At 41.0% G+C, this 14,993-nt stretch overlaps 1 protein-coding gene across 1 annotated transcript in view; it reads left to right on the forward strand.

Moving 5' to 3' along the window:
• Nucleotides 1-65: 65 nt before the first annotated feature.
• The window catches only part of POLR2B (RNA polymerase II subunit B), a 16,289-nt gene continuing 1,361 nt past the window's right edge, over nucleotides 66-14,993 (forward strand). The window contains exons 1-23 of the mRNA XM_033059817.1: nucleotides 66-159; nucleotides 358-430; nucleotides 1,253-1,403; nucleotides 2,920-3,032; nucleotides 3,290-3,509; nucleotides 4,401-4,559; nucleotides 5,542-5,706; nucleotides 6,193-6,389; nucleotides 7,093-7,212; nucleotides 7,575-7,761; nucleotides 8,041-8,184; nucleotides 8,431-8,570; nucleotides 8,697-8,808; nucleotides 9,272-9,426; nucleotides 9,676-9,874; nucleotides 9,992-10,160; nucleotides 10,645-10,741; nucleotides 11,800-11,894; nucleotides 12,197-12,447; nucleotides 12,534-12,623; nucleotides 12,883-12,990; nucleotides 13,487-13,600; nucleotides 13,686-13,846. Coding sequence (XP_032915708.1) covers nucleotides 141-159; nucleotides 358-430; nucleotides 1,253-1,403; nucleotides 2,920-3,032; nucleotides 3,290-3,509; nucleotides 4,401-4,559; nucleotides 5,542-5,706; nucleotides 6,193-6,389; nucleotides 7,093-7,212; nucleotides 7,575-7,761; nucleotides 8,041-8,184; nucleotides 8,431-8,570; nucleotides 8,697-8,808; nucleotides 9,272-9,426; nucleotides 9,676-9,874; nucleotides 9,992-10,160; nucleotides 10,645-10,741; nucleotides 11,800-11,894; nucleotides 12,197-12,447; nucleotides 12,534-12,623; nucleotides 12,883-12,990; nucleotides 13,487-13,600; nucleotides 13,686-13,846 — 3,239 coding nt within the window. The 5' untranslated portion in view covers nucleotides 66-140. The remainder of the gene's footprint in view (nucleotides 160-357; nucleotides 431-1,252; nucleotides 1,404-2,919; nucleotides 3,033-3,289; nucleotides 3,510-4,400; nucleotides 4,560-5,541; nucleotides 5,707-6,192; nucleotides 6,390-7,092; nucleotides 7,213-7,574; nucleotides 7,762-8,040; nucleotides 8,185-8,430; nucleotides 8,571-8,696; nucleotides 8,809-9,271; nucleotides 9,427-9,675; nucleotides 9,875-9,991; nucleotides 10,161-10,644; nucleotides 10,742-11,799; nucleotides 11,895-12,196; nucleotides 12,448-12,533; nucleotides 12,624-12,882; nucleotides 12,991-13,486; nucleotides 13,601-13,685; nucleotides 13,847-14,993) is intronic.

Here is a 14,993-nt window from a genome sequence, read left to right on the forward strand (position 1 = left end):
GGAGACGCGGGCGTGACGTCACGGGTGGCGCAGGCGCCGTCCTGCCGCCGTAGGCCCGCGCTCCGCCGCGCTCACTCTTGTCTCTCGCCCCTCGCCCCTCGCTCGCCCGGCCGCCGCCCGCGGCCCCTCCCGCCGCCACCATGTACGACGCGGACGAAGGTGAGGGTTTTCCCTTTCTTTCTCCTCGCTTTTTTCTCCCGCCCGTCCCGTCCAGGGGATGCTCTGGTCCCCCGGGGCCCGCGGGAGGCGGGAGATGGGGGTTATGCGGTGGGATCTGCTGCGGGAGCCGAGGTGTCGGAGGGTCCGGGCGGGGAGGGACTGGCCAGAGCCTGACTCACACGTTGTGCTTCCCCACAGATATGCAATATGATGAAGACGATGATGAAATCACCCCCGACCTGTGGCAGGAGGCCTGCTGGATTGTTATTAGGTGACCTGCTAAAACTCTGTCCTTATCCCTTCCACAGCTGTACTCTCGTGGTCTTGCAGGTGACATCCAGCTTGCTGCCGGGAACACGGCTGGGAGCTGCAGGCTTGCTTGTGCTGAACTTGCTGCAGCACGTTTAGAGCAGGAGAGCTTTCAGCAGAAAGGGTTGTCAGTAGGAATTAAGATGCTCTGCTGACCCCCAGCACGCCCTTTCTTCAGTGAAGAAAGAGGTGGTTCTGGTTCTATATCGAGCACAGGGTTTTGGCCACTAATCTCACAGCTGATACTGGCATTACGAAGTCAATACTAGGCTATTTCCATCATTTTGGTGGTGGTTTTTTTTAGCAAAACATGAGCACCCAGGACCTGTGTGGCTGGAGCAGAGGGGATCCAGGCTAATAGTTCTGAGTACTATTACTTGGATTTGGGGGCGTGCTCCTAGTTTAGTGCAGCTAGGAAAATCAGTTAAAGCAAAGTAATTGACAGATGTTATTGAAAACTTGAGCTGAAGCTGCTTTCAGTGAGGTTTGTCATCATGTTTCTCTTCCAATTTAAGGGAAATTTAAGGCACTGACTGGATACAGTCATGTCTTAGCCAAGAGGTGGCAGCAAGTCTGTCACTCCAAAGTGTCTTCAGGCAGGGAGGGAATTGTTAAACATTTGTGAGGAGCATCTGTGTTTGAAACTCATGCCTTGGGTTAATTGAATGTGTTTGATTCTCTACTATATTTCATAGCTTTTGGAGTTTTGGTAATAAATACATCTTAAATTTGTTGGTGTGTGAAGTACATTAATTAAGATTTTTTTTATTAACCTTTTTTTTAGCTCCTATTTTGACGAAAAGGGTTTAGTCAGGCAACAGTTGGATTCTTTTGATGAGTTTATTCAGATGTCTGTGCAGAGAATTGTTGAAGATGCTCCACCAATTGATTTACAAGCTGAAGCTCAGCATGCCTCAGGAGAAGTGGAAGAGCCAGTAAGTGGAGAACCTTGACAGAGATTATGTGTTTTCACTATTCAAAATAATTTTACATCAGTTTTATTGAACTCCTGTCCTGCTGTTTGAGTTGAGAAATGACCAAGAACAAGTGAATGCTGCAGCTCATATTGTCAGTTCCTCTGCAAAACTGCACAGACAGAGATATAATAGAGCAGGTCAGGTAACCAAGAGCAAGCTGTGTTTTGGTGAGATTCTGATTTTTCAGAAGCTTTACCATGGCAAGAAAGGTCTGTGACTAAAAGCTTCTGTCTTAGCTTTGACTGAAATTAGGCTTAAGTTACGTCCTTGTTTTCAAAGGGCGCTGCTGTTCATCTTCTTCCATTGGCACCACATTCCAAAGAGGACAGATTGTCTCAAATCTGTGCCCTGTGATGGCTCTTCTACAATGAGTGTTCACCTTCTACAGTGGCTCTCGTGCTTTCACCCGTGTCCCTTGTATAGTCTGATCCTTGTTTCATAAGTGCAAATGGTGATGAGCCATTGTCTTTCTGTCAGTCACTGCCTTGATGCTTCCCTCTAGAGATTTAAAGGAACTTTAGGACACCAGAGCATTGAATTTGTTCATGGTTTTCCTGTTCCTTTGCATTTTTTTGCAGGCAAACAACTATCCTGTAGAGAATAGCTGAGATGTCTTTTGGTTTCTTTGCTAGGCAAAAAGCTCATAAACATTGAGCTCACTAATTCTTAATATTTCTTCTGTTGTTCTGTGTATGTTACAGCAGAATTCTCTACTTGTGCAGTTCTGCAGCTGATGTTTGTGCTGTGCCTGGTCACGGTTCAGGTTATAAGTATGGTTTGTGCTGGGCTTCTTTTTACCCAAAAACTAGTATTTCACTTTCTCAAATCACAGAGATTAGTATCTTATTCTCATTTACTAAATGCAATTTTTAGGAATAGGTTTAGAGACGAGAAAACTTGCTTTTTCATTCAGAGTCACTTGCAGGCAATCTCTCATCACATCTGAAGATTCTGGACTAATTTAAGGAAACTGTGTGTATTGGGAAAAACTTTATTTTTTTGTTTCTGTCTCCCTCTGCTTCTCAGTCTCAAATTTTGGAGGCAGTTTAGAGCACATGAAAGGGTATAGCAACCATGCTCAGAGATAAGAATGATGGTAAATCATGGTATTCTCCTTAAGATTGGTTTCATGAGAACTTGGGAAATGGTACTATATGTGGCTGTTGCTGCAAATCCAGGAAAAGGTGTTTCTTCACATAAGGATTGAGATTTTTTTTATCTACAAAACTTGCCAACAAGGGTCTGCCACCTCCTGTTGTAGGAAGCTTTTGGGCATTTTTAAAATCAGATAATTTTCCAAAAATTCAAGTCTTACTTTGTTCGCTTACCCTATAGAATCTTCCTAGGAACCAGGGTCACCCAGCTTGCTGTGTTTTCATCTATTGGTAGTGGCTATTCTTCTGCAGTAACAGTTCTGGTTGCTAATAGGGGAGATGTTTCTGCTATTACAAGTAAATATATTCTTGTTTTCCAGCCCCGGTATCTGTTGAAGTTTGAACAAATCTATCTCTCCAAACCTACACATTGGGAAAGAGATGGAGCACCCTCACCTATGATGCCAAATGAAGCCAGACTGAGAAACCTTACGTAAGAGCCAGCTCTGTGGTGGATAAACACAAGGAAGAACTACCTCTTCTTATTAATTCATAGCCTTTTACAATATAGTAGTGCTTGAAAATATAATAATTATTGCTTTGTGTAAACTTTCATGTTTAGTTGTTAAATGCAGCTGGTGATTGATGATTTGGTAATAATGCTTAATACAGCTGTGAGTGCCTTCATTACTAGGGTTGTACAAAAAGGTAGTAACTGACAGATAACACAGTGGTGTTTTTATCCTGTAGGTATTCTGCCCCCTTGTATGTGGATATAACTAAAACAGTTATTAAAGAAGGGGAGGACCAATTGCAGACCCAGCATCAGAAAACCTTTATAGGAAAAATTCCTATCATGTTGCGTTCCACGTACTGTTTGCTGAATGGCTTAACTGACCGTGATCTTTGTGAGCTGAATGAGTGCCCACTTGATCCTGGTGGCTACTTCATCATTAATGGATCAGAAAAGGTAAGGGATATACTTTACACAGCCATCTTCAAAGACACTGGAAATTCTGTTACTTGTTTCCATGTTTTGCCAGGAGCACAGAAACTTATTTCAGTGTACCAGAGATGCTCTGAGTACCTGATCTTGCAGAAAGATGGGCTTTAGTCATCTGTGAGGGCTTTCTCAAGCCACCTTTTCTTCTTTGAGGCACATTTCCCATCTTCAGTTCTTCCTTTCTTCAGTTTTGTGAACTGATTTGCGTTTTGTGAACTATTTGCCAGTAAGTACTCTAGATATTTTTATTTCCTTTTCCAGCATTGCAGAGCAGCATGCACTCTGCAATGAGGCACTTACTCAGAGTATCCTCCTGCTTGTTCACTGCTATAGAGATGCATTTTGTTTTAAGAATAGGTTCTTGCTTCCATTGCTGTGGAAGCAGCTTCAGAAAATCACATGCACACCCTGTTAGTGCCTCAGCAGTGAAACTGACAGTATTTTCTAACTGATAACTGGGCAAACACAGGAAATTTCTTCTTGGGGGAAAAAAAAATCTGACTTTGATTGTTGAGCTGGCATTTAAATTTGCCTGTGTAGTGTGTTGGCCTTGGAAAAGCAGATAGTAGGAAAAACAGATAGTAAATACTTTCTTTATCAGTGAAGTGTCTCGACACAGACAGCACATGTGGTAAGTAATAACAGACAACAGTGTTCCCTGAGTTTCTTGTTTTGGCTATTCCATCTTAGCTAGCTGTGTATTTTGTTTAAATGTGTATTTTTAAAATACAGAGTTTAGCTAAAATGCTGTGCATTGCTCTGAAGTTAAGGCACCTGAAGGAATAGTAGAAATAGTGTGAGTGTTGCTTTCGGTATTCTCTTTTGTCAGCTATTTACTGGTGCTCTTGTTTCTGACAGGTTCTGATTGCTCAGGAGAAAATGGCTACAAACACAGTGTATGTGTTTGCAAAGAAAGATTCAAAATATGCCTACACAGGAGAGTGTAGATCTTGTCTGGAAAATTCCTCTCGACCAACAAGTACTATATGGGTCAGCATGCTGGCCAGAGGTGGACAGGTATGGCTAGGCAGTAATAACCCCAGAGACTAATTTAGGAGTTTTGTTACTGTCCTGTCTCTTTGTGTCATTTTCTTTTAGGTTTTTGAGAAGAAATTGCTTCCGATGCTAAGTTGTAAAGAAGATAAAAGTAAACGAAAATTTGTTTTTCATACGTTATGCCTGTCTCTATGATAAATGATTTGAGTATTCAAATGCAGACTCAATTTGTGGCAGATTTTAGGGCAAGGCTAAAAACAATTTTTAAATTACTGTACATGAGTTTTTAGAAAAGTCAGACAAGCTGTGTCCTGTGTTTTCACTAAGAATAAATAGAGGAGCAGAAATCCTCTCTTTGCTGATAGTCAAGCTAGTGTTGAGATGCCTTTTGCTGACCACATGTTAATTCATATTTATGATCTAATTCTGCCATCTGTGAGGGGAAATAACTTCTAAAGCAAAAGATGTCAGTACTCATTTAGTATTGCACTGATTTTTTGAAATTTTCCAAGAGCAACTTAAATAGAAACTTTACAGTATTCTCATTCCTGATGTCTGGGACACTCCTGATTTCCTCTGCATCCCACAGCATTTCCTTCTGGAGAAGGGGAGCAGCTACTTGAATAATCACTTGCACAGTGGGTTAGAAAAGCTGAGTTTAAGCCTGACAGAAGGAACACTGAACATGGATAGGGTTGCTCTTGGCACTAAAGGAGAGAAATGATGCATATGATGTACAAGTAATATTTATATTCTTTTGTATCAGCAAAAACCCTACAAGTTTTCACAGACTTCTAAAGCTTGAAATGTTTTTAAAATAAAAATTCATTGCTGGAGAATAGTTGCAGAGTAGCTCCTTAACTGGCCTGCTGAGAAGCCGTGTTTTCCTGTGGTGCTTGAATAAATATGCTTGTGTTGTGCTGTATCATCCAAATCCAGAGAAAAACTTTTACTTGAAGGCAGGATGATTTAAGCCTGACCTGTGCTTTTCCCATCTTTGCAGGGTGCAAAGAAGAGTGCCATTGGTCAGCGTATTGTAGCAACACTGCCATATATCAAGCAAGAGGTCCCCATCATCATTGTCTTCCGTGCACTGGGCTTTGTGTCTGACAGGGACATTCTGGAGCACATCATATATGATTTTGAAGACCCAGAAATGATGGAAATGGTAATATATATATATTAAATTATTTAGTGTTCTCATGTTTGGTGGTGTGTCAGTGCAGGTAGTCATCCCTTGAAGTGCTGTTCGTTCCAGTTGTAATTTACTTATTATTTTTGTGGCTTCTGTATAAGGAATGTTGAAAGCTCTCTGCCTGAATCTATTCTAATGAATACACTAAGGAGACAGAGTGTAGTGGAAATTTTTAGAGTTAATATATATTTAGAGAGTTAGGGTCTTCTCCTGCTGTTGTTGACTTTAATTGTAAAATCTTGGTTATACTTGAAACAGCATCAGACCTAGAAAGAACTTGAATGAGAACTATTTTCTGAACTATTTTCTGCACGCTTCATTGATGTTTTCTATTGCCAGAAAGAGCTGAATGAATAATTTGCAGATCCGGAAAAGAATCCTTTACAAATTACTGTGTAGTTTCCTTAGCTCCAACAGGCTCTGTTTGCTAGAGGATTTTGCTGTATTTTTGTGCCTCAGGTCAAACCTTCTCTGGATGAAGCATTTGTCATTCAGGAGCAAAATGTGGCTCTGAACTTCATTGGCTCAAGAGGTGCCAAGCCAGGTGTCACCAAAGAAAAGAGAATCAAGTATGCCAAAGAAGTATTGCAGAAAGAAATGCTCCCACATGTTGGTGTCAGTGACTTCTGTGAAACCAAAAAGGCCTATTTTCTAGGGTATGTCAGAACTCTGTCTCACAGCTGCAAATGGAAAGTTTTTACTCTTGTATATGATTGGAAGAACACCTTGAATGGAAGTTTGTTTTAACCTCAGTGTTCTGGATACTCTGATAAACTTTGGGGCACTGGTATATTTTTGAGGCTAAGAAAATGCAAATTTTTATAAACTAGGGAAAAAAGGAATAAAATTAGCCTCAAACACATTTTGAATCTTAAGTTAAATATGATGACAGTGCTAAATTTTTGATATCCAGATGCATGGATAACATCTAGAAATTGATAGCTAAGATGTAGATAACTACTGATAAGCTGACTGTAATGTAAACCACTCTTTAAAACATTGTCTTGATCGCTGCTTATTGGTATGCAGATGAACTGTAGCATCAGGAGACTTGTGATTTTATACCTGATTGCATGTGCTTAAACAGAGCCATATAACAGCACAGGACAGATATTTAGCAGAAAAGGCATGACCATCATGATGTAAATATTTTCTTCTCTCTGTCCTTAGCGTGAATTTTCTGTGGACCATATTCCTCTAAGGATGTGCTGAAGAGATTTATTTTAGGGCAGTGGTATCCTAAAGATCTAGAATGCACAGCCTTTAGGAAAGAGTTCACTTAACTATTCTTGAAAACATGTAATCTTCCTTGTGTATGTCTGCTGTCAGATTCAAACATAAACGATCTTATTTGCTTAGGTATATGGTTCATAGACTGTTGCTGGCAGCACTGGGAAGAAGAGAGCTTGATGACAGAGATCATTATGGCAACAAAAGACTGGATCTTGCTGGGCCACTCTTGGCTTTCCTGTTCAGAGGGTAACTATTGCATGCTCGTTTTCTTTCATGGCACAGGCATTGCCAACTCTGTGCTTCTAAATCAGACTAATTCTCTTGTGTCAGAGAGCCAGTCTTGGGCAACACAGCTTCTATCTGATTATGACTTTTTCATGGAGTAGTTGAGTTTTCTAGAACATCAGGTGGCCAGCACTGACTTGTTTTGAAGCATATTTTGTGCATGTTTACAAACAGTTTCATCTGCTTTATTCCCCTCTCCCCACTCACCCTGGTTACAAATTGCTTTTTTTCAGACGGCCAGTGAAATTTTTTTCAAATAGCCCTGAGTAGGCTGAATTGCACAGCACTGTTTAATCAGATTTCTCGGTGTCTTTCTTCTACAGAATGTTCAAGAATTTGCTGAAGGAAGTGAGAATATATGCACAGAAGTTCATTGACAGAGGGAAAGATTTCAACTTGGAGTTGGCAATTAAAACAAGAATTATTTCAGATGGTTTGAAATATTCATTGGCAACTGGAAACTGGGGTGACCAGAAGAAAGCTCATCAGGCCAGAGCAGGAGTATCTCAGGTACAATAAGGGCTTTGTCAGGTTTACAGTTCTTATGGTAAAACTGTTCTCATGGAAGAGTTTAACACTGCTTAGCAGCCATGCATGTTGTATGTTAAACACAATTATTCTTAAAAGGAGGTGAACTAAAAGGTGTAGCTAACAAAAATAAGAGCTGTTTTAGTTTTTTATAAGCACATCATTTCTAGAGGGCATTGATCCTTTGTGCTAGTGTGTCATGATGCCTGTCAGCAACACACTAAAGAAGCTTTGACAGACTGAACTCCTTCCTGCGTGCAGGTGTTGAACCGCCTGACTTTTGCATCAACGCTTTCCCACCTGAGACGCCTGAATTCTCCGATTGGGAGAGATGGAAAACTGGCCAAGCCCCGGCAGCTGCACAACACCCTGTGGGGAATGGTTTGCCCTGCTGAGACCCCTGAGGTAATGAAAGCAGGATTTGTGTACTAACTGCCTTTCCCCTCATGATCATTTTGTAGCCACGGCACTTGTGATGATCCCTTGCACTTTTTTTAATAATGCTGACAAAAATATTTGGCTTTGTACCTAACTCGGTGGTTGAAAGCATGTTTCATGTCTGGTTCCTTGGGGAGTTATGTTTAAATTCTTGAATCTTCTTGGGGGAATCTATTGATTTGAAAATACAAGCTAACTTTGTGTTTCTGCTAGGGTCATGCAGTAGGACTTGTGAAGAACTTAGCCCTGATGGCTTACATTTCTGTGGGGTCTCAGCCATCTCCAATTCTGGAATTCTTGGAAGAGTGGAGTATGGAAAACTTAGAAGAAATATCTCCAGCAGCAATAGCTGAGTACGTGCAAATAAAATTCTTTAAACAGACTTAAGCGTTTTATCCTGCACAACACTTCAAAGGTTTGGGGTTATTTGGTAGTGTGGGATATTTTAATTATTATTTGTTTGTATTTCCCCTTTCTAGTGCTACCAAGATATTTGTTAATGGCTGCTGGGTAGGAATACACAAAGATCCAGAGCAGCTGATGAATACCTTAAGGAAGCTTCGTCGTCAGATGGATATCATTGTGTCAGAGGTATAAATCTTTACATCTAGAGTTTGGGTGTCCTTTTAGACCAGGAGAAGATAATGCCTTGATACTACATTGCAAGTTTCAAGTAGCATTATTTGCAAGTCTCTTTCTGAATATACTTCACATTTTGTTTGTTTTGTGTTTTATTTAGGGAGGTTTTTGTATTTGATGCTTTTTTTTATTATTATTATTATATGCTTGATTGTGTATGGTTTGTTGCTTGGTTGTGGGGTTGGTTTTTAGCAGGGATTGGTTTTTTTTAAACAGGATCCAGTTGAAAGTCAAAACAGTTGAAAATAATCTTCTAAAACGCTTCTGTTTGTAGGAGTGTTACTCTTTTGTTCCGTGCTTCTGATAGTGCCTGGAAAGTCTTTGCTTTAGGGAATTTGGTTATCCTGTTTTGTGTTCTGTGATTCTGATTCCAAGCTGAGACTTTGTACTCATGGGGTGCTGCTGTCTCGCCCAGGTCTCGATGATTAGAGATATTCGTGAGCGAGAAATCCGCATCTACACTGACGCAGGCAGAATTTGTCGGCCCCTTTTAATCGTGGAGAAACAGAAATTGCTGCTGAAGAAAAGGCACATTGACCAACTGAAGGAACGAGAGTATAACAATTACAGGTGAGATACATTCCTGAAATTCAACTGCAGGTGTCATTTTCCATCTTGGAAAGCTGCGTGTTCCCTCAGTTTGGAGAGAGGAATGTTTAAAGCTTTGTGCAGCACAATGATGCTTTCTCTGCCTGGCAGTTTAATCAGTTTTTTTAATCACCCTGAGGCAATAGTAGTAATAATAAGCCAGGGAAGTCTTTGTTCTTGTCACTGTTAAGAGACCCATTTTAGGTGTTAATTGAGTCATTGGTTGTTCAGTTGGCAGGATCTTGTGGCCAGTGGTGTAGTAGAGTACATTGACACCCTGGAAGAAGAGACTGTGATGCTGGCAATGACTCCAGATGACTTGCAAGAGAAAGGTGTGGCATATTGTTCAACCTACACACACTGTGAGATTCACCCATCCATGATCCTGGGAGTGTGTGCATCTATTATCCCTTTCCCTGATCACAACCAGGTCAGTGCACCTCTGCTGACATCCTGCTTTTAAAGGTGATAGAAAACCCAGGGGGGGTGTGTATGTGTGTAAAGAGCTTTATGTACATAATTATTGATCTTCCCTTTGTCTGTCCAGTCTCCCAGGAACACATACCAGTCTGCTATGGGTAAACAGGCTATGGGAGTCTACATCACCAACTTCCATGTCCGTATGGATACGCTGGCACATGTGTTGTATTATCCCCAGAAGCCCCTGGTAACAACACGCTCCATGGAGTACTTGCGGTTCAGAGAGTTACCAGCAGGTGTGGTAACTGTCTTTGTCAGTTCATGTTCATGGAACAGAAATACTACTTTTTTTGTTTTGTTTCAAACATGTCACAAATGGTGTCTCTGGAGTACCTGAACATTTAGCAAATGTGTGCAATTTAAGAAACGAGTATAGGTTAAGCATTAGCTTGTAGCTGGACACCTAGACTGCAGAAAGTTTGTTGATTGTGTTGCAGCTATAAGTACTTTACCCGAAAAAATCCTGCTAAAATCTAACTGAAAAAATGCATTTTCTGTATTGATGTTTGATAAGTTTTTCACAAGGGGTCACTCTTGACTCTCTTTTCTATCCAGAGTTACGTTTGCTGATACTGCATGTTTTTGTGTGTGGGATATAGAGCTTTTATGTGAGAAAGCATAGAACAGCTTCACTGTAGAGAGTAGAGCCTACTTTGAGTTAAAATAATGTCTGTCTGGGCATTGTGCATTCTTTCAAAATATTTTTTCTGCATATTGTAGGTATCAACTCGATTGTAGCCATTGCATCATACACAGGATATAACCAGGAGGACTCTGTCATTATGAACCGTTCTGCTGTTGACAGAGGCTTTTTCAGGTAAGACTTTGTAATTTTTTTAACTGCTTGAAGTTTAAAAAAAAAACTGTATCGGGTTGTCCAGAGGCTCAAGAAAAGTTCATTTTATGCTGGAAAACGCTGGTTTTGCTATTCTCTAAATCATTCCAACTTGAGAAGCTTTTGTTTTTGGGGGGGGATGGAGGGAGCAACACAATGAGAACAGTGAATGGGTATCTTAGCAAAACAGCATGAAACCTGGCTGCCCACTTTATCTTCTTCTTTATCTTCACTTCCATTTTGATCTTTATTCTGTTTATGGTCCTTTGTATCACAGTTTCATGAAAAAACATTTGGACTCTTCCCTGTTGTATTTTCATACAAGTGTTGCCAGGTACCAGAGCAATGTTGCAGCATTTTAGCATAGTCCTGTCTTTATTAGTGAGACAGTTGCTACCAGTTAGGATTGGAATGTTCCTCTCCTTAGAAGGAACTGCTGTTGGCACAGCTGGTGGCTGATGTGACTTCGTGCATTATGGTATCTGAAAGCACTTTGGTGTGCTGGCAACTGAGACAGCAAACAAAAATCCTTAAAGCACCAGAAAGAACCTTATATAAATTGAAAGTTTTTCACTGCAGCTCAGTTGTACTGAGTGTGGCACTGCAAGGTAGCAGTAGAGGCCTAAAAAAGTGTGCAAAATTGTGTGCATAAGGAGGAAAGTAAAATGATAATGATATGCTGAAGATGTGATTAATCATTAGGAATAATAACTACTTCTGAGGTGTCAACCAGATACAAAAGTCTTTGCAGTTCATCAAAAATTAGCATGTTATCTTAGGTACTTTGGCAGTATCTGCAAAGTGACTATCATAATGCCCTCTGAAACCTTTTTGTTTGTGGGCTGTTTTTTGTTTTTGTTTTCCCTTCCTCAGTGAAGGTCAGATTAACAGGAAATCAGAGGAAAGGTGGTGTGGCATGTGCTCATTATTTGGATTTGGTTGTCTTTAGTAACAGTAGCCATAATATGTGAAAATGAGATACACAGATGGGAGAAAATGATGCTGGTTTCACTGGAGAAGACTTTATAACTTCATTTCAGGTCTGTGTTCTATCGCTCATACAAAGAGCAGGAGTCTAAGAAAGGGTATGACCAAGAGGAAGTTTTTGAAAAGCCTACACGTGAAACTTGCCAAGGTAAGATAAAGGAGTACACAAAGACTCAGTTTTTTTAATTAAGGTTTTGTGGGGAAGGTAGTTAATGTTGAACTGATGATTCAGTCTTCATGAACTGATGATTCAGTCTTCATTTTGGGATATATTAACACAGACATTTCTGTATTTTACAGAAATTACCATATCAGTTGAGATATTTGCATTAGGTATTTTAGCAGTTGTCTGAAGTTGCAAGCAGACTTGCTGAATTACTGCAGAACATCAAGAGCCAGTATGTTGAAAAATTTGGGAGTCTACTTTTTTTTGTTCCTTTTCCCCCCAAGGTATGAGACACGCAATCTATGACAAACTTGATGATGATGGCTTGATAGCCCCTGGGGTACGTGTGTCTGGGGATGATGTCATCATTGGCAAAACAGTCACACTGCCAGAAAACGAAGATGAGCTGGAAAGCACCAACAGACGCTTCACCAAGAGAGACTGCAGCACCTTCCTGCGGACCAGCGAGACTGGGATTGTAGATCAGGTCATGGTAACCCTGAACCAGGAAGGATACAAATTCTGCAAGATTAGGGTGAGCACTGACGTTTGTGCTTTCTGCTTTAATACTCTTTGGTCTGTATTTAAGTTACCAATTGCATGTTTTCCTGTGGCTTACAGGTACGTTCTGTAAGAATTCCACAAATTGGAGATAAATTCGCTAGCAGGCATGGTCAGAAAGGAACCTGTGGTATCCAGTACAGGCAAGAGGTAGTAATTTTTCTTTCTTCTTTTGAAGATTTTACCTGTGATAATCTTAGCATTGGAACTGTCTTAAGTGAATTGTCTGTGGAATATCTACTCAGGTGCAATGTTGATTTAAATGTACCTAAAATATTTTTAGAAGGGAACACAGCTGCTTCTTATGTATTTCAATGCCTTTTAAAATCTTTAATAGTCTTAATTTGGCACATACTTTTCTTAAACATGATGTTCTGGCAAGAATTGACTGTGTGTTTCCCTGCTCTAGGATATGCCCTTCACGTGTGAAGGCATCACACCTGATATCATTATCAACCCCCATGCCATCCCTTCCCGTATGACCATTGGTCACTTGATTGAGTGTCTTCAGGGCAAGGTGAGAACAGTCCTCTATATACCACTTGTCTGAGCAATATGGATTAAAATTTGGTGGGGATTGTCTCCTTTGAGCTTTTTTTGGGGAGGGGGATAAAAATTAACACTATCTAGTAGGCATTAATTCACTTAAAAATAATTGTTCTCCATTGTTTTGCTGTCTTACTTGATAGCAAAAGGAGGTTTCTTAGGGAAGATGTACAGCTGTGTAAATTTTATCCAGAAGGTCAGGCCCTACCTAATAATAGTATACTCTCTCATCTGTTGCTTTTTTTCCAGACATTTTCCCCAGACCTAGATGAAGGAGTAGCAAAATTGTTTATAGTGTGTATTTTTAAAAATATGTGGCAGATAAACACAGCAAGATAGGTTGCTACCATTGGCATGGAATCTCAAATTCCAGTTTTAAGAGTTACTGCTGTTTTAACTGAATAGCTAAATATGGTCTAACCAGTCCTTTAGAAACCTGACAGACTTTCCAACTCTCTTCTCTGTAGGTGTCTGCAAACAAGGGAGAAATTGGTGATGCTACACCTTTTAACGATGCTGTCAACGTGCAAAAGATTTCCAACCTTTTATCAGATTATGGCTATCATCTAAGAGGAAATGAGGTATAATCAAAGTGCCAGTTCACTATAGTTTTTTTACTATACTCTTGATGTGTAGTAAGGCTTATGATTGCACTGACTTCTTCAGGTCCTCTACAATGGCTTCACTGGTCGAAAAATCACATCCCAGATCTTCATTGGTCCTACCTATTACCAGCGCTTGAAGCACATGGTGGATGACAAAATCCATTCTCGTGCACGAGGGCCAATCCAGATCCTTAACAGACAGCCCATGGAAGGCAGATCTCGGTAAGGATCCCTGCTAGTTTCTGTATGGTGTTTTGTTTTTCTGTCCAGCTTTGAGCCCTGAACAAGTACGTGCTTCAGCTTTGCAGCTTAATTAGTTCACTCCGAACAGCCACACTTTCTTGGCTTGTGTTTGGCTTAAGATCTTGTATTGGGTGGAGGTGCCAAGGTTTTTGTAGCAGGAGGTACTGCTGGGGTGGCCTCCCTGAGAAAGGACCAGGGCTTGCCCCATGCTGGACACAGCCACTTAGAGCTGGCCAGTGCTGAGCCCAGCAGTGGTGCTGGTGGCACCTCTGTGAGAATATATTTAAGAAAAAGTAAAAAGTACTGTGCAGCAACTGCAAGAGAGGAGTGAGGAGATGCAACAGGAACTGCCCTGCAGCCTGTGGAAAGCCCACGCTGCAGTAGCTCCTGGTAGGAGGTATGATCTGTGAGGGACCCCTGCTGCTGCAATCTGTTCCTGAAGGATTGTACCCTGTGGGAAGGCCTGTGCTGGAACAGTTTGTGAAGGACTATCCCATGGAAGGGGCCACATGCTGGAGCAGGAAAAAATTGTGACAAAGGAGCAGCCAACAGCAGCTGGGATGCACTGACTTCAACCCCCATTCTCCCAGTCATCACAGGGAGGGGAGGAAGGAGTTGAGAGTGAAGGAATGGAGTAAGCTTGGGAAGAAGGTTGGGGAGGTGAACTTCTTAGTTTTGTCTGTTTCTCATCATCTTACTCCATTTTTAGTGGGTGATAAACTCGTTTTCCCCATGCTGAGTCTGTTTTGTCTGTGATAGTAACTGATAAGCAATCTCCCTGGATTTATGTCCACTCATGAGCTTTTCTATCATACTTTCTCCCCCTGTCCTGTTGACATGGTGGGGACCAGAGAGCTGTTTGGTGGACATCTGGCAGCCAACCAAGGGTAAACCCATCACAGATAAGCAGAGGATGACTTAATCACACTTCATTTTGCTGTATGGTTGTGCTGTGGCTGTCAGACACCAGCTGTACAAATGCTCATCAGCAGTTATTAATTACTGTTTCCACAGTTTTACTGTGTGATGTTAGAGGAAAATTAATGCACAGCTGTCCTCCTGCCTTGCAATACAGATACTTGTTCCACCACCAAGAACTGATTATCTTGCCAGTGAACTCGAAAGT

The sequence above is a fragment of the Catharus ustulatus genome, chromosome 5 (assembly GCF_009819885.2).
Source record: "Catharus ustulatus isolate bCatUst1 chromosome 5, bCatUst1.pri.v2, whole genome shotgun sequence".
Lineage (NCBI taxonomy): Eukaryota > Metazoa > Chordata > Aves > Passeriformes > Turdidae > Catharus > Catharus ustulatus.